Raw genomic sequence first — 23,087 nt, 5'->3', positions numbered from 1 at the left:
GGACTGCTCTGAATACATGGGTGGCCCTTGCATGGAGAAGAAGGAAGCCCCTTGCTTGCATCTGGACCCCCTGGGAGAGGCGGGGGATCCGCCCATTGCTCCCTCTGTCCTCCCTGACTCCTCCTCTGTCGTTCTGCCCTACAAACACCCTTTGCTCTTGTTGCTCAGGGGAGAGAGATGGCTTGTGGAAGGAGCCTTCAAACCCATCCCTTTCCTCCTCTGCTGTCTTTTCTTGCAGCAGCCCAGTGAGAGGGGAAGGAGCTGCAGCACGTGGTTCACTTCAGATACACACATGGTTTACTAGGATTGTGAATGAACACGTCCTCTGCCTTCCATGCGGTGGGAGTGGGGTGGTTAAAAGTGGTTGAGAGACCTCCCCCTCCAGTCCTTTTGGGAAGCAGGAGCTTTGGTCAGGAGTAAACAACTTAGATGGCAAGTTCACAAGAGAAGCACTATGTGTTTGGACCTAGAGGACAACATACACGTTTACACCACGGGATTCCTTAAAGAGAGCATTTCTTTAAATTCAAAGGCCATTTCTACAAAACGGAAGTCTTCTGAAGGCAGCCCAGCACAGGGAGGTTTTCAATGTCTTCAATTTTGGGGTTGTTGTTTTTTTTGGAAGCCACCTTGAGTTGCTGAGGCAACGGAGTCGGATGGGCAGGCTACAAGTAATGAATTATTGTTATTGTTATTCCCTCCTAAGCCCATCCTGTTATGCTGGTCAGAGACTTTGTCCGAATCCCCCCCCCCCTTGAACGCAAGAGGCCTTCCTATTTTTACAGCTATTCTTCACATTTCTATACTGCCCTTCCTCCAAAGATCACAGGGCAGCTTACAAGAGAAAAAACACAGAGATGCATAGCAGAGTAAAAAATAAAAACACCCCCCCCCAATTCAGTTGTGAAGTCCATAGATTGTTTTTAATGTGCGAAACGCCTGGGAGAAGAGCAATGCTTTCGACTGTTGCCTAAAGAGAAGGTCCTCCTCCGAGGGGTCTTCTGCTGGAGTATAGATACTAAATTTAAATTACAGTGGTACCTTGGGTTAAATACTTAATTCGTTCTGGAGGTCCGTTCTTAACGTGAAACTGTTCTTAACCTGAAGCACCACTTTAGGTAATGGGACCACCAGCCACCGCGCTGCTGCTGCGTGATGGCAGCCCAGCACAGGGAGGTTTTCAATGTTGGGGTTGTTTTTTTTTGGAAGCCGCCCTGAGTTGCTGAGGCAACGGAGTCAGATGGGCAGGCTGCAAGTAATTATTAATTATTATTATTATCATTATCATTCCCTCCTAAGCCCATCCTGTTATGCATGCTGATCAGAGACTTTGTCCCCAACCCCCCCCCTTGAACACAAGAGGGCTTCCTATTTTTACAGCTATTCTTCACATTTCTATACTGCCCTTCCTCCAAAGATCACAGGGCAGCTTACAAGAGAAAAACACAGAGATGCATAGCAGAGTAAGAAATAAAAACGACAACCCTCGCCCCCCCCCCATGCAGGTGTGCAGTCCATAGATTGTTTAATAAGCCAGACCCCTGGGAGAAGAGCAATGCTTTCGCCTGTTGCCTAAAGATAAGGTCCTCCTCCGAGGGGTCTTCTGCTGGGGTATAGATACTAAATTTAAATTACAGTGGTACCTTGGGTTAAGTAATTAATTCATTCCGGAGGTCCGTTCTTAACCTGAAACTGTTCTTAACCTGCAGCACCACTTTAGCTAATGGGACCACCCGCCGCCGCGCCACTGCTGCGTGATTTCTGTTCTCATCCTGAAGCAAAGTTCTTAACCCAAGGTACTATTTCTGAGTTAGCAGAGTCTGTAACCTGAAGCGTATGTAACCCGAGGTAGCACTGTAATACTATTAAGACGATCCTGGCCAGCAATGCCCATCCCTCTCCCCTTGCCCGCCTCCTTCTCTGCAACTCCCTTTGCACCAGATCCCTGCAGGAGGAAACATCTCTCCCCCCCCTTCAAGGAAACAGCCCCCTTCCCTCCCTACTCTTCTCCCCGTCCCGGGGCTTCTCATCCTGGACCCCCTCGCAAAGCCCCTTCCCTCCTTCCCCGCCATTGGCTTTGCACTCACCCGAAATCCCGGGCAGCGGGGGCGGGAATGGGAGCCCCCGCGTGGGAGGCAGGGAGTGAGGGCGCTTAATTAGGAGGCTTGATTAGGAAGCAGCCCCCTCCTCCGCCTCCGCAGGATGCAGCCCCGCTTCCCGCCTCCTCCCCTCCCTCCTTTGCAAGCCCGGAGATTATCTCTGCTGGTGAAGCCGGAAGTGGAGGCAACTCAGAGGAGGAAGGAGACGTTTCTCTCCACGCTCAGCCTCTTGTCTGTTACTTGATAATTGGGGGAAGGAAAACCTTGTAGCACCCAACCAATGGGAAGGCGAGGGAGGGAACGTGTGCATGGGGAATATAAGCTCATTCCTTGCCCCAGCTGGACTGTGCCTGCTTTGGACCCCCACTTTTGCAAGAACGTATTGTCCTCAATAAAGGACGCGGGTGGCGCTGTGGGTTAAACCACAGAGCCTAGGGCTTGCCAATCAGAAGATCGGCGGTTCGAATCCCTGCGACGGGGTGGGAAGGCGAGGGAGGGAACGTGTGCATAGGGAATATAAACTTATACTTTGCCTCATCTGGACTGTGCCTGCTTTGGCTCCCAGCTCCTGCAAGAATATATTGTCCTCACTAAGGGCTTGCCGATCAGAAGGTTGGCTGTTCGAATCCCGGCGAAGGGGTGAGCTCCCGTTGCTCTGCCTCTGCTCCTGCCAACCTAGCAGTTCGAAAGCACATCAAATTGCAAGAAGATAAAGAGGTACCTGTTGTAAACAAAATCTGCCCTTATTTCCTTATGGGGGACACAAGAGCCTTTATAGAGTCCTTTGCCAGTTCTCCATCAGTTGAAGAAAATCAAAGAAGCCAACCAGAGAATATTGAGAAGCAAAGCAGCTAGTAAGACTGATCTTTATTGAACTGTTGCAACAGGTTGCTCCCCTCACAGGCAGGAGAAAGGAGGAGGACCCCGAACCAAGGTGTGCCTGCCCTTATATAGACCTTTTAAATTCCCTTCCCTTCAAGACCACTACATCATACATCAATCACAGGAGGAGTGGTAACCTAAGACAAACAAACATCATCACAAACATCATACCTACATCACAGAAAAGGCAGTCTACAACAGAAATTTGACTGTTGTTGTTCCCAGGTTATTTGATAATGCCTTATCTGATTGCCTTTCCTGGTAGTCTGGCCATTCCTTTGAGATGGTGATTACCCAATTCCTGAGACAATGGGAAGGTTCCCTCACCCCTCCCTCCTTTCAGGGAAAACATTTGGTCGGTTTGGGAGTCAAAATGGTTTCAGGACGGTCTTCCTGTGCTGCTCCAGACATGTGGTCCACATATCTATGTATGTGTTTGGTTGGTACATTTATGAACATTTATTATATATAAAAGACCTTAATTTTTTTTATTACATAACGCTCCAGCGGGAAGGTAAACAGCCTTTCTGTGCGCTGCTCTGGTTCGCCAGAAGCGGCTTAGTCATGCTGGCCACATGACCTGGAAACTGTACGCCGGATCCCTCGGCCAATAAAGCGAGATGAGCACCTCAACCCGAGTCGGCCACGACTTGACCTAATAGTCAGGGGTCCCTTTACCTTTATGCTTGGTAGTAGATATAATAAAATATCTAGAAATGAGACCAGATAAAAAGGCATCAATGATCTTGGTGGATGCGGAGAAAGCATTTGATGTTTCAGGGGCATTCATGCAAAAAACTTTGGAAATGATGAGTTTGGGTGAGAAAATATGTAGTGGTATAAAAGTGATTTATAATTCCCAACAGGTCAGACTAATTATAAATGGTGAAACATCAGAAGCTTTTAACATCTCTAAGGGAACAAGACAGGGCTGCCCTCTTTCTCCTCTCCTCTTTATCACACTTCTGGAAGTGTATTTGAAAGTAATAAAAGAAGACCCTAGACTAGAAGGAATTAAAGTTGGACAAAGGGCCTAGAAGGTCAGAGCCTAAGCAGACAATCTAATAATTACAACGGAAAACCCTCTACAGCAGCAGTTCTCAACCTGTGGGTCCCCAGATGTTGTTGGACTACAACTCCCATCATCCCTGAGCTCTGGCCTTGCTAATAACATCTGGGGGCCCACAGGTTGAAAAAGGCTGCTTTAGAGTAATATTGGAAAAAACAAGGTGAAGAATAAAATACAAAATACAGACTTAAAAGAAAGGGGAGGCTTTTCCCTTAAAGATCTCAAAATTTACTATGAAGCAGCTTGTCTTACTCGGATTCGGGATTGGATTAAATTGGAGAAAGAAGAGACAATAGAACTGGAAGGACATGACAACAGATTTGGTTGGCATGCATATTTGTGGTATGGGAAAACAAAAGTACACAAAGGACTCCACAATACTATAATACGTTTTTAATAAAGGTATGGGGAAAATACAAAGAATTATTGGAACCCCAAACTCCATGGTGGCTATCACCCATTGAAGCACTATCACTTAATACATCAGCAATGAAAGGAATATGGCCAACATACAGAGAATTACTAATAGAACAAGAAGGAAAGTTAAAATTGAAAGACTATGATGAGATAAAGGAATTTTGAGTGATGGTGATGGATATTTGTTGTAAGAAATCAATAAAAATTATTATAATAAAAGGAAAGGAAAGGAAAGAAGAAAGGTGTTTGGACAATTATCACGATTCAAAATTAATAAAGAAAAAACAAAACTGGTAAAAAAATTAGATATACAAGAAAAAGTAAAGTTAGAAATAGAAACAGGACTTAAAATTACTAACAGAGCAAAGTATTTAGGAATTTGGATAACCATGAAAAACATTAATTTATAGAAATACATTTATATTAAGGTATGGAACGATATTAGGAAAGACATAGAAATCTGGAGTAAATTAAAACTCACGTTGTGGGGAAAATTTCTACAATCAAGATGGTAGTTTTACCAAAAATGCTGTTCCTTTTTCAATCAATTCTGGTTCTTAATGGCTTAAATTGTTTTAAAGAATGGCACAGGTATTTGGCAAAATACATTTGTCAGGGCAAAAAAACCAGAATTAAATTTAAATTATTAACAGAAACCAAAAACAAAGGAGGGTTTGGAATGCCAGATCTTAGGATCTACTACGAAGCTGCCTGCCTGGTCTGGCTCAAGGAATGATCTTGAAGAATACTAAATTACTGGATATTGAGGGCTGGGATAATATGGTGGGGTGGCACAGCTACCTGGGTTATAATAAAACAAAAATCCACAATGGATTTCTAAATCACATTATTAGGAAAGCCTTATATGAAATTTGGGAAAGGAACAAAAAAATATTAGAACCAAAAACCCGATGGTGGTTGTCACCAATGGAGGCAGAGGCAGTAAAAAGAAAAAATATGGATTCAAATTGGTTGACGTATAAAGATCTTTTAGAGGAAGTAAATAATAGATTACAAATGGGGGAAAAAATGAAACAATAAGACATACAGGAATAGGCTGGTTTCAATACCATCAATTAAATGCAATTTTTGAGGAAGACAAGAAAGTAAATGGATTTGATATAAAATTATCTGAAATAGACAAAGAATTGATTATAAATGATGATAAAAATTTATCCAAAATGTATAAACCATTATTAAATTGGCATTTAAGAGACAAAGAGGTTAAAGATGTCATGGTCAAATGGGCACAATATTTCAGTCATACAATTGATTTAGAAAAATAGGAAAACTTATGGAAAAGAGACATAAGATTTACAGCATGTTATACAATAAAATAATTATTTTTTAAAAATGATGTACAGATGGTATCTTAAACCCTCAAAATTGGCTAAAATGTACCAAAACACCAGTGGAAAGTGTTGGAGGTGCAAACTTAAAGAAGGGAATTTCTCCCATATGTGGTGGACGTGCCCTAAAATTAAATAATTTTGGGATACCATTAATGAAGAATTAAATAAAATGTTACGACATACTTTCCCCAAAAAACCAGAAATGTTTTTTTGGGCCTATTAACAACAGACATCCCAAAAGAAACAAAAGAAAATTTTTGTATGCAGTAATGGACCTGTCCTTGCCGCTGTTTGTCCACCAGGTTTCTCTTACGCACAGCAACCCAAGTCATGTGGGCAGGGAGGGGGTGTGGTTTGCAGTGATTTGTAGGAAGTCATTAATTTGCACCAGGTGTCCTATTGGGAAGACCCAGTTCTCTGAGTGCATGTTCTTGAAGTTGAACAATAGGGGCAGTACAGGATTCCTTTGTACCGATCTCCCCCTGCACCAAGGATTCCCTGCCTGAACAGCTTCAGGTTGTGGCAGATTTCACCTGGAGACACCTAGTTTGGTTGTCCTGGGGGATTTTAACATTCACACCGACACAACCTTACAAGGGGCCGATTGGGACTTTGTGGAAAGCATGGCCTCCATGGGGCTGTCCCTGAATAAGTTTGGCCCAACTCAAAGCCGCGAACATGCCTTAGACCTGGTGTTCACCTCTATGGATGTTGGTGATCTGACATTAAGTAAAAGTGAATCTAAAGAAGCGCCATGGTCAGATCACTTCCTGATGCAATTGGACTTCTCCACAACCCTGTGGAGTTTGGAACTGACAGGGTTAAAACTCCGTGGTGTCCTGTATCTGGGAGGAGCTTGACGCAGAGAAGTGCGTCACAGTCTGTATCACTGTTCAGATTTGCTTTCGATTCTGCCTAAGACGCAGCTCAGCTGCAGAGAGGCAGTGTGTGCTTTAGGAGCACGGGAAAGATGCCGGAAAGCTCCAATGGAATGTGACTGATTTCCTGCTTTGTAAATAAACGCTTCTAGAGATAAGAACCGAACTGTCTTTGGACTTGATTTATCCCTCATCTCACACGGACGCAGGACCGCTGCTACTCTGCATTTTCTGCCAGGTCAGACTCAAGCCCCAAAGCACAGCTGCACAGGGGAAGCGCTGACTGGATGCAGGAATTAATGTCCTCAAAGGTTCTGGAAGGTCCATGTTTCCTGCCATGTGTGAGGAGGGAAGAAGGCTGCCAGCTTTGAGCTGCTTTGAACTCCTGCCAGGAAGGGCAGTGGGAGACGCTGGTGGAGAGCGGAGCCAAGAGGAGGCTGCTGCTTCGGAGGACCAGCTAGCTGGCAAACGTGTGAGTACGCTTAAAGCCCTGGGGGGAGGAAGATGGCTGCTGCTCAGCCACAGCATGGCCATGAGAGCTACCCCGGTGAAAGACTGCATGGGGCCAATTGGGAAGCCTGGAGTAAGCGCATGTACTACTGGCTAGAAGGAAGATTTGGGATTGCACGCAAGCCGATCCAGTTTTTGCCCAGCCCAGTGAGAGGTCTGCAGGAGCAGTGGAAGCTTGTGAGGCAGACGTGGTTGTTGCTCTGGAAAGAGAGCAAAGGGTGCTAGCCATTTTAAGGGCCAGCGTTGAAGCTTGGCTGTTGCCAAACCTCCAAGGGAAGAAGCCCTGGGTCGCGTGGCAGGCACTGAAGACGGCATGTCAAGCCTCAGTGGGAGCCAGACCAGAGGGGGCTGGAGGATGCCCAGAGAAAGCACCAAGTCCAGAGGGGGCTGGGACTGTTTTGGGAAGCTGTTTCTATGCTTCAACACATCTGTGTGATGGACTGTGTGCTGGAGAGAGGCTGAGAGCTGGGAAGAGGAAGGCAGTTGCAGTCCGTTCCTCAGGCAGCTGGGCACCCAACAGTGGGGGTGCAGGCCGTTCCAAGAGCTCTGGGAAAGCCAAAGTCTCCAAGAGTCATTTGTGCTCTGAGGCGATGTCCAACAGGGAAGGGCATTGTTCTGCAGAGGCCCAGGAAGGCAAGGACACCGGCCGGAGAGGAATGTCAACAAAGTAGATAAGTGGCGGTTCCAGGGCTGGTTCCTAGCAGAGACGTGGGAAAGCAGCAGGCCAGGAGAAAAACAAAGACAAGGCGTCTTATCACCTCACAGCTGCGATGGTGTCTCTGGGAAGATGGATGGCAGCTAACATATTAAAGTTGAATGCTGATAAGGCAGATGTCCTGTTTTTGGGGGCCAGGAGGCAGGCAGGTGTGGAGGACTCCTTGGTCCTGGTTGGGGTAACTGTGCCCCTAAAGGACCAGGTGCGCAGACTGGGAGTCATTTTGGACTCACAGCTGTCCATGGAAGCACAGGTCAATTCTGTGTCCAGGGCAGCTGTTTACCAGCTCCATCTGGTATGCAGGCTGAGACCCTATCTGCCCGCAGACTGTCTTGCCAGAGTAGTGCATGCTCCAGTTATTTCCCGCTTGGACTACTGCAATGCGCTCTACGTGGGGCTACCTTTGAAGGTGATCCAGAAACAACAACTAATCCAGAATGCGGCAGCTAGACTGGTGACGGGAGGAGAGTCTCCACCTCCACTGATCTGCCTGGACATGGAGGTCCAGTACCAAGAGCCTTCTGGTGGTTCCCTCACTGTGAGAAGCGAAGTTACAGGGAACCAGGCAGAGGGCCTTAGCGGTAGTGGTGCCCTCCCTGTGGAATACCTTCCCAAAAGATGTCAACGGAAAAAACAGCCACCAGACTTTAAAAGACATCTGAAGGCTGTCCTGTTTAGGGAAGCTTTTAATATCTGAAGGACTATTGTATTTCAATATTTTGTTGGAAGCCACCAAGATTGGTGGGGGAAATCCAGCCAGATGGGCGTGGTGCAGAGACTTGAAAATCATCTTCACTTCCCAGGAAATCTGGGAAAACTGAGTGGAAAACTCCATACATTTATATGGTTTCCCGCCTGTGTGAATTATCTTATGAATATTAAGGTCTCCACTCCCTCTGAAGCTTTTTCCACGTTTCATAAATCTAGTTTTCCCCTTGTGAGTTAGCGGGTGTTTCCTAAGGTTCCATATTGACTTAAGCTACTCCCCTTTGGGAGTTCGCCAGTGTAATGTAAGTTTATCCTCCCTGTTGAAGCTCTTCCCACATTCAATAGGATCCAATGGTTTCTCCCCTGTATGAGTTAGTTGGTGTATTCTAAGTGCTCTACTTTTGCTGAAGCTCCTTCCACATGCCATACATTAAAATGGTTTCTTCCCCATGTGTTAGTTGGTGTCTTATAAGGTGTCGATATGGACTGAAGCTCTTTCCACATTCAGTACATTTACCATATTTTTCGCCTTATAGGACGCACCGTCCCATAGGACGCACCTAGTTATTTTGGGGGGAAATAAAGAAAAAAAATTATTCCCACCCCAGCCGCGGGGGAAGCCCAAGCTTTTAAAAACGCACCTACCATAGTTTTTAGAGGAGAAAAGGATATTTGCCTGAAGAGCAGAGGATATCTGCCCGAAGTTTTTAGAGAAGAAAAGGATATCCACCTGAACAGCAACCTCAGGACAGCAGTAGAGAAAATACAGATAGGGGTCTTGGCGGCAGCTTACCTTCGCACCCCCTCAAGAACCCCCAATTTGTCCTGTGCCACCTAAATGGCTGCCCTGAGCTGATCCCTAAAAAACCCACCCCACTCGCACTCACCCCAAAGCCAAGGCTTTGTATTACCCCTCCCCCCCAAAACCCAATTCAAAACACCCTACATGTAACCCCCCCAAAACCTTGCCTCTGATCTCTCATTTCCCCCCAAACCCCCTTGCCCAAAAAAAGAGGGTTCAGACCCCCCTCCTCATCTGGAGGCAGTACCTTCCTTCCTCCACACCCCCTCTATTTAGATCCCTAAACTTACCTACCTCCCCCCTCCCGCCAGAAGATAAAAAAATGCCCCTTTCCAGGAGGAGGAGGAGCAAGAGGTGCTCCCCACCCTGAAAGAGCCCCCTCCCCTAATCAAGCCCCCTCCCGCCCTGTCCTCCCCCTCCCCCCGGGGATTATCTCACCCCTCCTTCGCCTCCTTCCCCGATGCAGCTCTGAGGGGGGGAGTCCGAGGGAGGGGGGAGGAGGAAAAGGGGGGAAGAAGAGGAAAACGGGGGAGGGAGAAGGGGAGGCAGCGCCTGTGGAGGAGGCCGGTCTCCGCGCTGCACCACAGCAGCAGCAGCAACTGTAGTAGCCGCCTTCCCGCTCGCCTTCCCTCCTCACCTGTCAGCGCCGCCTCCTCCTTCCCGTCCTCTTCTCCGCCCTCCTTCCACTCAGTGCCCCAGTGCTTCGCCCGCCCCTGGTGCCTCAGCCACCTCCTTCTCCCGTCCTCCTTGTGGCGGCGGTGGCGTCTTCCCCTCAGGCAGCAACATGGAGGTGGGAAGCAGAGCGGGCGCCTTGCGCTGGGTGGGGGGGGTTGAACTGTGCTCGCCCGCCTGACCCGTTTCTCCCTCCCTGCCTGCCTGAGCGATAAACAAAGGGGCGTGGCATGCAGGCAACTCTCCGCAAGTTGCGGGAGCCCAACGCCGGGCTCCCGCGCCTTGCGGAGAGCTGCCCGAAGCCTGGAGAGCCAGAGGGGTCGGTGCGCACCGACCCCTCTAGCTCTCCAGGCTTCAGCAAAAGCCTGCATTCGCCCCATAGGACGCACACACATTTCTCCTTCATTTTTGGAGGGGGAAAAGTGCGTCCTATGGGGCAAAAAATGGCTTCTCCCATGTGAGTTCGTTGATGTTTCCTAAGGTGTTCATTTTGACTGAAGCTCTTTCCACATTCAATACATTTAAATGGTTTCTCCCCTGTGTGAGTTCGTTGATGGCTTCTAAGTGTTCCATTTTGACTGAAGCACTTTCCACATTCAATACATTCAAATGGTTTCTCCCCTGTGTGAGTTCATTGATGGCTTCTAAGTGTTCCATTTTGACTGAAGCACTTTCCACATTAAATACATTCAAATGATGTCTCCCCTGTGTGAGTTCGTTGGTGTCTTCTAAGTGTTCCATTTTGACTAAAGCACTTTCCACATTCAATACATTTAAATGGTTTCTCCCCGTGTGAATTTTTTGGTGTTTTCTATGGTGTCCACTTTCACTGAAGCTCTTTCCACATTCAATACATTTAAATTGTTTCTCCCCCATGTGAGTTCGTTGGTGCATTCTAAGTGTTCCATATAGACTGAAGCTCTTTCCACATTCAATACATTTAAATGATTTCTCCTGAGTGTGAGCTCGTTGGTGCATTCTAAATGTTCTATTTTGACTGAAGCACTTTCCACATTCAATACATTCAAATGGTTTCTCCCCCGTGTGAGTTCGTTGATGGCTTCTAAGGTGTCCATTTTGACTGAAGCTCTTTCCACATTCAATACATTTAAATGGTTTCTCTCCTGTGTGAGTTCGTTGGTGTATTCTAAGATGTCCATATTGACTGAAGCTCTTTCCACATTCAATACATTTAAATGGTGTCTCCCCTGTATGAGTTTGTTGGTGTATTCTAAGTGTTCCATTTTGACTGAAGCTCTTTCCACATTCAATACATTCAAATGGTTTCTCCCCCGTGTGAGTTCGTTGGTGTCTTCTAAGGTTTCCACTTTCACTGAAGCTCTTTCCACATTCAATACATTCAAATGGTTTCTCTCCCGTGTGAGTTCGGTGGTGTACTCTAAGGTCTCCACTTTCACTGAAGCTCTTTCCACATTCAGTACATTTAAATGGTTTCTCCCCCGTGTGAGTTAGTTGATGGCTTCTAAGGTGTCCCTTGTGATTGAAGCTCTTTCCACATTCAGTACATTTAAATGGTTTCTCCCCTGTGTGAGTTCGTTGGTGTATTCTTAGTGCTCCATTTTCCCTGAAGCTCTTTCCACATTCAAGACATTTAAATGGTTTCTCCCCCGTGTGAGTTTGTTGATGCTTTCTTAGTGCTCCACTTTCACTGAAGCTCTTTCCACATTCAATACATTTAAATGGTTTCTCCCCTGTGTGAGTTCGTTGGTGCATCCTAAGTGTTCCATATCGACTGAAGCACTTTCCACATTCAATACATTTAAAAGGTTTCTCCCCCGTGTGAGTTAGTTGGTGTATTCTAAGTGTTCCATATCGACTGAAGCACTTTCCACATTCAATACATTCAAATGGTTTCTCCCCCGTGTGAGTTCGTTGATGATTTCTAAGGTTTCCAATTACACTGAAGCTCTTTCCACATTCGATACATTCAAATGGTTTCTCCCCCGTGTGAGTTCGTTGGTGTATTCTAAGGTGTTCACTTCTACTGAAGCTCTTTCCACATTCTATACATTTAAATGGTTTCTCCCCCGTGTGAGTTCGTTGATGTTTTCTTAGTGCTCTACTTTCACTGAAGCTCTTTCCACATTCAATACATTTAAATGGTTTCTCCCCCGTGTGAGTTCGTTGGTGTATTCTAAGCTTTCCATTTTGACTGAAGCACTTTCCACATTCAATACATTCAAATTGTTTATCCACTGTGTTAGTTCCTTGATGTTTCTTTCGATAGTCAGTACATTTAAATGGTTTCTCCTCTATGTGGATTCGTTGATGTGTCCTCAGTCTTCCACTGTGACTAAAGCACATCCCACATTCCAGGCATTTAAACTGTTTCTTTGTTCTTCCCAATGAATTCACAGATGGCTCCATAGAATTCTGGCCATCATGTTCCTCACCTGTTTGGGAGTGGGGAGGAAGGGGAAGAGAATCCTGTTAAGACTTACAAGAAAGGAACTGAACACACGTCAATCGCAATATGCACCTTCTCCTATTTTAACACTGTCTCCTTTCTCCACTGTCCTATCTATGTTCCAAACTTTTAGGAATGCAGATAAGATAATGGCAAAAACAACACATGGTCATTCCATTCACACTTAATAAACTGCATTATTTTATAATCTATGGTGGAATTGGCTTCTTAGACACATCTCTGTATTTCTTTTTCCAGGGAGGAAATGATCACAGGTTCGAGTAGCAGTCTCTCCTATGACTAAGAAAACTGAAGTGTTACTTTGCCACAAGTAACTGTAAAAATATTGCAATATCTTAGAACAGGCATCCCCAAACTTGGCCCTCCAGATGTTTTGGGACTACAATTCCCATCAGCCCTGACCATTAGTCCTGTTAGCCAGGGATGATGGGAGTTGTAGTCCTTAACATCTGGAGAGCCAAGTTAGGGGATGCCTGTATCAGAACATAAGAAGAGCCTGCTCGATTGGGCAAAGGACGACCTAGTCCAGCATCCTCTTCTCACAGTGGCCAACTAAATGCCTGTGGGAAATCAGCAAGCAGGATTGGAGTACAAGAGCCCTCTGCCTTCCTGTGCTTTCCAGGAACTAGTATCAAGAAGCATTATTGCCTAGGACCACAAGGGAAGAGCACAGACATCAGTCTAATCCTCTTTTTCAAGCTATCCAAGTGACAAAATCAAGGATTAAAAATAAATTATTAACAGATGTAAGAGAGAGAGGAGGTTTTGCCCTGCCGGGCTTGAAACTTTATTATGAAACATCCTGTATCTACTAGAACTGGGAATGGATTACATTGGAAAACACAGATACTGTATTTTAGATCTGGAAGGACACAAATAATGAATAGAATGCATATTTATGGTAGGAAAAGGCCAAGGTGCATAGAGCTTTTCAGACTCATATAGTAAGAAAATCAATTTGTAGGGTATGGGAGAAGTATAAAAATTTGCTTGAGTAAAAAACATCCTGGTGGCTTTCCCCCTTGGAAGCAATATCTCTGAAAAAAATTGAATATAAGAAGTAATTGGCCGACTTACAGAGAGGTGTTAACTGAAGTTGAAAACCAACTGGAATTAAAAGATTTTGAAGAGATAAGGGAAGCTGTAACTGACTGGTTACAGTACCATCAACTAAACGATATCTTTAAGATAGACAAATAGAAAGGTTTTAGTTATGAGACATCACAATTTTAAAAATAACTCTTAGGAAGTAACATAACTTGCTCCTAGAACGGTATACAAAGGATGAACAGGTCAAATCAGTTATGACGAAATGGGAAAGGGACTTAGGACATAACATACAAATGGGAGATTGGGAGAGGCTTTGGAAAACAGATCTGAAATTCACAGCTTGCTGTTCATTGAAAGAAAACTACATTAAAATGATGTGCTGGTGGTATTTGACTCCTAGTAAGTTATCTAAAACATATAGAGTAAGTTCAAATATCTGCTGGAAATGTAAAGAAGCGGGTACCTTTTGCTATATGTGGTGGCCATGTAAGATAACAGTATCATTTTGGGAAATGGTATATAATGAAAAAGTAGAAACATCACCTTGCCAACGAGCGCAGTGAAAACCAGGAAGGAAAAAAAAAAAAGGCTGGGGAAGGCACGGGATGAGGGGCAGGGGAGCGGGAGCGTGCTTTTTACTTCTGCAGCTTGTTTTGAGGCAGGATAGATTTGAGCATTGTCTGGGTCCCAGTGCCCCTACTCCTTTTTTAGGCTCCATTCTATTGCTGCCAGTGGCTGCTTATTACTCAAACTGAACCTGATACCAGTAGCCACGTGTACAAACAACGTAGAAGGCTTCAAGTAGGAGCGCTTTTACACAGCTAATGGCGAATCCCCTGCAATCCAATTCCTGATCACTTGCTCAAATCTATCCTGCCTCAAAACAAGCAACGGAAGGAAAAGGCTGCAAACTGTTAAATGGAAAAAAAAAACCCAGGCACAGGGCAAATACCTTGAGTAAAATAGTAAAGGGAGGCAGGTGATTCAAAGCCAGCAGGCACTTTTAAAAGTGGTGCGCAGCCAGCAACAGCTGCAGAAGGTTCGCCCGCTCCCTAAACGGAGAAATGAGGCTGCAAAGGGACGGCAGGACACAGGAGGGGTTGGATCGGGAAGGATAAAATTTAAGCAACCAGCAGCAAAAAAAAAAAAAAAAAAAAAAACAACCTCGAGCTCTGAGCCACGAGCGCAGTGAAAATCAGGAGGTAAAAAAGGAAGGCTGCTGGGGACTGGAGGGCAGAGGATGAGGGAGAGGGGGAAATTACACAAATCCGCCGCGTCTCAGCTGATCCGCTGGCTCCTTGAGCCTGCACACTAAACAAACATACAGCTCCTGTCCCTCTTAGTCTGACTCTGATATACCAAAATAATGTATCTGAAGAAGTGTGCATGCACACGAAAGCTCATACCAAGAACTAACTTTGTTGGTCTTTAAGGTGCTACTGGAAGGAATTTTTTTATTTTGACTATGGCAGACCAACACGGCTACCTATCTGTATCTGATATACCAGTAGTTTATTAAATATTTTAGTACAACATTTGATTCAGAATATTTTCCCCCTGTTTTCCTCCTCTGAAAACTAGGTGCGTCTTATGGTCCGGTGCGCCTTATGGGGCAAAAAATACGGTACTATCAGGACCCATGAAATGGATGGAGCGAAGTCATGTGATTCAGAGAATCTCGGGAATTGATTATATAAATGTATTTGATATAAACTTGCAGTTGTAAAAACCAATAAAAATATTTCAAAAAAAGGGAAGTCCATAGATTGACTATGCTTCTGTTGATTCATCATTTGCAAACCCAGAAATAGGGGCTCCTGTTTTTGAACTTTTCCTCGGAAACCGAAGAGCTTCCATTTTTACTTCCATCATAATTAAGGTTTTTTTCCATCCCACTTGTATCCTTGAGCAGCTATTTTAAGTCCCCCCTCCCATTGTAATTAAAGCTTTTTTCATCCCATTTGTTCCCTTGCACAGCTGATTTAAGCCCCCAGCCCATCAATATTCAAGCTGTTTCTGGTTGTAGTGTTCTGAGGTGACATTTGGTGCTTTAGTTTTTTCCTACTTTTTGCATTTTTGTTTGTGTGGCTTTTTCATTTTTGATTGTGGCTTCTTTTTTAATTTTAATTTTTATCATCAACAATACTGTCTTCTTTATTTTATGGTACAGAACATTGATTACTGCTTTCATTTCATGGATCAATGGTCTTGTTAGATAGTAAAATTCATGTTAAATTGCTGTTTTAGGGGTTGTTTTTAAAAGTCTGGAATGGATTACCGTATTTTTTGCCCTATAGGACCCACTTTTTCCCCTCCAAAAATGAAGGGGAAATCTGGGTGTGTCCTATGGGGCGAATGCATGCTTTCGCTGAAGCTTGGAGAGCGAGAGGGGTTGGTGCGCACCGACCCCTCTCGCTCTCCAGGCTTCAGGAAGACATCCGCAGCATGGGGAGCCCTGCGGGAGGTCCGCATTGATGTCTAGGCTGAGGATAGCAGCCTGCCGCCCAGCGCGAGGGACGCCCTAAGGCAGAGCGCCCTTCACGCTGGACAGACATTGGCCAGCCCCACAAGCTCGGGGGACAGCAGGGAGGCGCAGCGCCGCCATCCCGCTGTTCCTGGACCTGGTTTGGTTTCCCCGACCTGCTTTGGGGGGGGGGGAAATAAAGGGGAAAAAAATTTCCTTTATTTCCCCCCAAAAAAACTAGGTGCGTCGTATGGGACGAAAAATACGGTAATCCATTTTGCATTACTTTCTATGGGAAAGCACGCCTTGGTTTAGAAACGCTTTGGTTTTGGAAGTCTTCCGGAACCTATTATGTTTGAGTACCAAGGTACCACTGTAACTCCTAAGATTTAAAATCCTGGAGGAAGAAAATCTGCCCCCCACTACAGTGGTACCTCAGGTTAAGTACTTAATTCGTTCCGGAGGTCTGTTCTTAACATGAAACTGTTCTTAACCTGAAGCACCACTTTAGCTAATGCGGCCTCCTGCTACTGCCGCACGTTTTTTGTTCTCATCCTGAAGCAAAGTTCTTAACCAGAGGTACTATTTCTGGGTTAGCGGAGTCTGTAACCTGAAGCGTATGTAACCCGAGGTACCACTGTACTTTATGAAAGGGATTCAAGAAACAAAGAGCTGCTTTGGAGAAGGCCTCACACCTTCCTTCTTATGTTCAGGAACCTCCTTCCATTTGTCTCCTCTCCATCTTTTCCTCTTTCTCCCTCCACCATCCATCTATCCCTCTCCCCATCTCCTCTCCCCTGGAACTCACCAGATTTCTCCAAGGGTCCTGGGAGGGAATGCTCAGAGGTTGTGGGGAGGGATGCGGGAGACAGCCTGACCAGGTCAACTGTCCATCTTCCTCCTTCCATCCTGGCCAGGGTTGCAGGTTCAGTCTCAGCTAGGTTTGCAGGTTCAGCTTCCTGAGGAGTGCAGAATCCAGAGCAAGTTGCAGCTTCCTGGGAGGGAGGGAAGAAGAAGCCAAGGGAGTCTGAGAGCCCCTGCAGGGATTCTCCTGCCCAAGACATTCTGCTGCCCCTGGAGAAGCCCCAATTGGGCACCCCCTTCCCAAGAGCCCCCACCCCTTTTCAAACACCTTTGGCAATTCCTTTCACCTGCCTGTCCCACCTCCCTTCCTAAGGCTGGCATGGTACGCACATTTGTGGCCTGAGAGTAGATCCCATGGAACTTAAGAGTTAATCTGCAAAGGACTGCTCTGAATACATGGGTGGCCCTTGCATGGAGAAGAAGGAAGCCCCTTGCTTGCATCTGGACCCCCTGGGAGAGGCGGGGGATCCGCCCACTGCTCCCTCCGCCCTCGCTGCCCCCTCCTCTGCCCTCCTGCCCTGCAAACACCCTTTGCTCCTGTTGCTTCAGGGGAGAGAGGCAGGAAGAGCCTTCAAACCCATCCCTCCTCTGCAGCCCAGTGAGAGGGGAAGGAGCTGCAGTTCACTTCAGATACACACATGGTTTACTGGGATTGTGAATAAACACGTCCTCTGCCTTCCATGCGGTGGGAGTGGGGGGGTTAAAAGTGGTGAGGAGCCCCCCTCCAGTCCTTTTGGGAAACAGGAGCTTTGGTCAGGAGTAAACAACTTATATGGCAAGTTCACAAGAGAAGCACTTTGGAGCACTGCTTGCTCTTACTATGTGTTTGGACCTAGAGGACAACATACACGTTTACACCACGGGATTCCTTAAAGAGGGCATTTCTTTATATTTGAGGGCCATTTCTACAAAACAGTAGTCTTATGATGGCAGCCCTATATAGGGAAGTTTTCGATGTTTTAAAATTTTTGGTGTTTTTGTTGGAAGCCGCCCAGAGTGGCTGAGGCAACACAGTTTTTATTTATTTATATTATTATTATTATTATTATTATTATTATTATTATTATTATTATTCTTCCCTCCTAAGCGCATCTTGCTATGCATGCTGGTCAGAGACTTTGTCCCAACCCCCCCCTTGACCGCAAGAGGGCTTCCTATTTTTACTGCTGTTCTTTAAATTTCTATACTGCCCTTCCTCCAAAGATCACAGGGCAGCTTCCAATAATAATAATAATAATAATAATAATTTTTTATACCCCGCCCTCCCCAGCCAAGTCCGGGCTCAGAGCGGCTTACAAGCAATAATAAAAACAAGTTGAATGATTACAACTTAAAAACAAAATTAAAATACAACATTAAAATATTGAAACATTAAAATATTAAAATGTAGCCTCCTCGCAGGAGGAGAAGGAAAGAAAAAAGAGAGGGAGGGAATCAAACTGGCACCAAGCCAAAGGCCAGGCGGAACAACTCTGTCTTACAGGCCCTGCGGAAATATATCAGATCCTGCAGGGCCCTGGTCTAATGAGGCAGAGCATTCCACCAGGCCGGAGCCAGAGTTGAAAAGACCCTGGCTCTGGTTGAAGCCAATCTAACTTCCTTAGGGCCCGGGACCACTAGGGTGTTGCTATTTATGGACCTTGAGGCTCTCCGTGGGGCATACCGGGAGAGGCGGTCCCATAGGTATGAGGGTCCTAGGCCGTGAAGGGCTTTAAAGGTCAAAAGCAGCACCTTAAATCTGACCCTGTACTCCACCGGGAGCCAGTGCAGCTTGAAAAGCACTGGATGAATATGTTCCCATGGCAGAGACCGCATGAGGAGCCTCGCTGCAGCATTCTGCACCTGCTGGAGTTTCTGGGACAGTTTCAAGGGCAGCCCTGCGTAGAGCGAATTACAGTAGTCAAGCCTGGAGATGACTGTCGCATGGATCACTGTGGCCAGGTCGGGGCGGGAAAGGTAAGGGACCAACTGCTTGATGCGGCGAAGGTGGAAAAATGTCGCCTTGGCTGTTGCTGTAATTTGCGCCTCCCTGAAAAGGGAGGCGTCAAGGATTATACCCAAACTCTTTAACGGAAGGCAATGGCACTAATTGGGCCCCCACAAGAGAAGGGAGTTGGTCTCTCATCCCCATGCCATCCCGACCCAGCCATAGGACCTCTGTCTTCAAAGAATTTAGTTTCAATCGGCTCCCACGAAACCATCCAGCTGCCAAGCATCTGGTCAGTGTGTCGGTGTGGCCGAGTCGGTGTGGCCATCCATCAGCAGATAGAGCTGAGTGTCATCAGCATATTGGTGACAGCCCAGCCCAAAGCTCCGGATAATCTGGGCAAGGGGGCGCATAAAGATGTTTAAAAGCATCGGGGAGAGAATTGTGCCCTGTGGCACTCCACACACCAAGGAGTGGTGCGAAGACATTTCCCTCCCTAGTGCCACCCTCTGTCCCCGACCAGAGATAAAAGAGCACAGCCAGTTACGGGCTATGCCCTGTATCCCCACGTCTGCGAGGCGGTGGTCCAGAAGATCATGATCGACCATGTCAAAGGCAAAGATAATGATCGACCATGACAAATCTAGAAGGATCACCAGTCCTGACCCGCCTCGATCCAGTTGTCTACGGAGATCATCTGTTAGGGCAACCAGAGCCGTCTCGGTCCCAAAACCAGGACGGAAACCGGACTGAAATGGATCTAAAGCCGATGTTTCCTCCAGAAACCAACCAAGCTGTTCGGCAACCGCTCTCTCAATTACCTTACCCAAGAGAAAAACACAGAGATGCATAGCAGAGTAAGAAATAAAAACAACACCCCCCCAACTCAGTTGTGAAGTCCATAGATTGTTTAATAAGCCAAACCCCTGGGAGAAGAGCAAGGCTCTCGCCTGTTGCCTAAAGATAAGGTCCTCCTCCGAGGGGTCTTCTGCTGGGGTATAGATACTAAAATTAAAGTGGTACCTTGGGTTAAATACTTAATTCGTTCTGGAGGTCCGTTCTTAACGTGAAACTGTTCTTAACCTGAAGCACCACTTTAGCTAATGGGACCACCCGCCACCGCGCTGCTGCTGCGTGATTTCTGTTCTCATCCTGAAGCAAAGTTCTTAACCCGAGGTACTATTTCTGAGTTAGCAAAGTCTGTAACCTGAAGCGTATGTAACCCGAGGTAGCACTGTAATACTATTAAGGCGATCCTGGCCAGCAATGCCCACCCCTCTCCCCTCTCCCCCCTCCTTCCCTGCAACTCCCTTTCCATCAGATCCCTGCAGGAGGAAGCTTCTCCCCCCCCCCCAGGCCCCCTTCAAGAAAACAGCTCCCTTTCCTCCCTTCTCTTCTCCCCGTCCGGGGGCTTCTCATCCTGGACCCCCTCGCAAAGCCCCTTCCCTCCTTCCCCGCCACTGGCTTTGCACTCACCCGAAATCCTGGGCAGCGGGGGCGGGAATGGAAGCCCCTGAGTGGGAGGCAGGGCGTGAGGGCGCTTAATTAGGAGGCTTGATTTGGAAGCAGCCCCCTCCTCCGCCTCCGCACGACGCAGCCCCGCTTCCCGCCTCCTCCCCTCCCTCCTTTGCCAGCTCCAATTTTATCTCTGCTGGTGAAGCCGGAAGTGGAGGCAACTCTGAGGAGGAAGGAGAAGTTCTCCCCACGTTCAGCCTCTTGTCTGTTATTTGATAATTGGGGGAAGGAAAACCTTGTAGCACCCAACCAATGGGAAGAGGAGGGAGGGAACGTGTGCATAGGGAATATAAACTTGTACTTTGCTCCAGCTGGACTGTGCCTGCTTTGGCTCCCAGCTCCTGCAAGAATATATTGTCCTCACTAAGGGCTTGCCGATCAGAAGGTTGGCAGTTCGAATCCCCGCGAAGGGGTGAGCTCCCATTGCTCTGTCTCTGCTCCTGCCAACCTAGCAATTCGAAATCACATCAAACTGCAAGTAGATAAAGAGGTACCTGTTGTAAACAAAATCTGCCCTTATTCCCTTATGGAGGACACAAGAGCCTTTATAGAGTCCTTTGCAGGTTCTCCATCAGTGGGAGAAAATAACAGAGGCCAACCAGAGACTATTGAGAAGCAAAGCAGCTAGTAAGCCTGATCTTTATTGAACTGTTGCAACAGGTTGCTCTCCTTACATGCAGGAGAAAGGAGGAGGACCCCGGACAAAGGTGTGCCTGCCATTATATAGAACTTTTAAATTCCCTGCCCTGGAGTTCAAGACCACCCCTCCATACATCATACATACATCACAGAAGGGGTGTAACCCAAGACCACCACCCCACCAACATCATACTTACACCACAGAAAAGGTGGTCTACAACAGAACTTTGTTGTTGTTTTTCCTGTCTGCCAGGTTATGTGATAATGTCTTATCTGATTGCCTTTCCTGGTAGTCTGGCCATTCCTTTGAGACGGTGATTACCCAATTCCTGAGACAATGGGAAGGCCCCTCCCCCCTCCCTCCTTGCACGGAATACATTTCGTCAGTTTGGGAGTCAAAATGCTTTCAGGACGGTCTTCCTGTGCTGCTCCAGAGACGTGCTCCACGTATCTATGTACGTGTTTCATTGGTACATTTATGAACATCTATTATATATAAAAGGGACGCGGGTGGCGCTGTGGGTAAAACCTCAGCACCTAGGACTTGCCGATCACAGGGTCGGCAGTTCGAATCCCCGCGGCGGGCTGAGCTCCCGTCGTTCGGTCCCAGCTCCTGCCCACCTAGCAGTTTGAAAGCACCGTTAAGTGCAAGTAGATAAATAGGTACCACTTTCTAGTGGGAAGGTAAACGGTGTCCTGTTTGCTGCTCTGGTGCCGGTTCGCCACAGCAGCTTCGTCACGCTGGCCACGTGACCCGGAAGTGTCTGCGGACAGCATAGGCTCCCGGCCTCTAGAGTGAGATGAGCGCACAACCCTAGAGTCTGTCAAGACTGGCCTGTATGGGCAAGGGTACCTTTACCTTTACCTATTATATATAAAAGGCCTTAAATTTTTTTGTTACATAACGCTCCAGCGGGAAGGTGAACGGCGTTTCCGTGCACTGCTCCGGATCGCCAGAAGCGGCTTAGTCATGCTGGCCACATGACCTGGAAACTGTAAGCCGGCTCCCTCGGCCAATAAAGCGAGATGAGCACCGCAACCCTAGAGTTGTCCGCGACTGGACCTAATGGTCAGGGGTCCCTTTACCTTTGATTCTTAGTAGATACAATAAAATACCTAGAATGAGACCAGATAAAAAGGCAGCCCTGCTCTTGGTGGATGCGGAGAAAGCATTTGATGTTTCAGGGGCATTCATGCAAAAAACTTTGGAAATGATGAGTTTGAGTGAGAAAATATGCAGTGGTATAAAAGCGATTTATAATTCCCAAAAGGTCAGACTAATTATAAATGGTGAAACATCAGAAGCTTTTAATATCTCTAAGGGAACAAGACAGGGCTGCCCTCTTTCTCCTCTCCTCTTTATCACACTTCTGGAAGTATATTTGAAAGCAGTAACAGAAGACCCTAGACTAGAAGGAATTAAAGTTGGACAAAGGGCCTATAAGGTCAGAGCCTAACCAGACAATCTAATAATTACAACAGAAAACCCTCTAGAGCAGCAGTTCTCAACCTGTGGGTCCCCAGATGTTGTTGGACTACAACTCCCATCATCCCTGAGCTCTGGCCTTGCTAGCTAGGGGTGATGGGAGTTGTAGTTCAGCAACATCTGGGGACCCACAGGTTGAAAAAGGCTGCTCTAGAGTATTGTAGTAATGTTGGAAAAAGCAAGGCCAAGAATAAAATACAAAACTCAGACTTAAAAGAAAGGGGAGGCTTTTCCCTTCCAGATCTCAAAATTTACTATGAAGCAGCTTGTCTTACTCGGATTCGAGATTGGTTAAATTGGAGAAAGAAGAGGCAATAGAACTGGAAGGACATGACAACAGATTTGGTTGGCATGCATATTTGTGGTATGGGAAAACAAAAGTACACAAAGGACTCCACAATACTATAATAAGTTTTTAATAAAGGTATGCGGAAAATACAAAGAATTATTGGAACCCCAAACTCCATGGTGGCTATCACCCATTGAAGCGCTATCACTTAACATGTCAACAATGAAAGGAATATGGCCAACATACAGAGAATTACTAATAGAACAAGAAGGAAAGTTAAAATTGAAAGACTATGATGAG

General features: G+C 46.4%; 2 protein-coding genes across 6 annotated transcripts in view; both read right to left on the bottom strand.

The window, feature by feature from the left end:
• LOC308580938 (uncharacterized protein) overlaps positions 1–2,575 on the bottom strand; it is a 55,466-nt gene extending 52,891 nt beyond the window's left edge. For 3 of the 4 annotated variants that reach the window (XR_014004855.1, XR_014004856.1, XM_081183271.1), the window contains exon 1: positions 2,088–2,575. The gene's annotated coding sequence lies outside the window, so the exon portion shown is untranslated. The remainder of the gene's footprint in view (positions 1–2,087) is intronic. The other variant, XM_081183272.1, reaches the window with a different exon arrangement.
• Positions 2,576–10,456: 7,881 nt separating this feature from the next.
• On the bottom strand, positions 10,457–21,166 carry LOC308580475 (uncharacterized protein). 2 transcript variants are annotated; one of them, XM_081182170.1, is made up of 3 exons: positions 20,335–21,166; positions 16,876–17,062; positions 10,457–12,518 (listed from the first exon to the last, which is right to left on the bottom strand). In XM_081182170.1, the coding sequence occupies exons 2-3, from the start codon at positions 16,973–16,975 to the stop codon at positions 10,534–10,536; spliced, it is 2,085 nt and encodes a 694-aa protein (XP_081038296.1). In that variant the 5' UTR covers positions 16,976–17,062; positions 20,335–21,166; the 3' UTR covers positions 10,457–10,533. The 2 variants fall into 2 exon arrangements, with proteins under 2 accessions (XP_081038296.1, XP_081038295.1); XM_081182169.1 differs by lacking the exon at positions 20,335–21,166 and having other exon boundaries at positions 16,876–17,198.
• Positions 21,167–23,087: the final 1,921 nt, after the last annotated feature.

The sequence above is a fragment of the Podarcis bocagei genome (genome assembly GCF_964188305.1).
Source record: "Podarcis bocagei genome assembly, chromosome: 2".
NCBI classification, from domain to species: domain Eukaryota; kingdom Metazoa; phylum Chordata; class Lepidosauria; order Squamata; family Lacertidae; genus Podarcis; species Podarcis bocagei.
The sequence above is the reverse complement of the archived record's forward strand: the minus strand, read 5'-3'. Positions and strand labels throughout refer to the sequence as shown.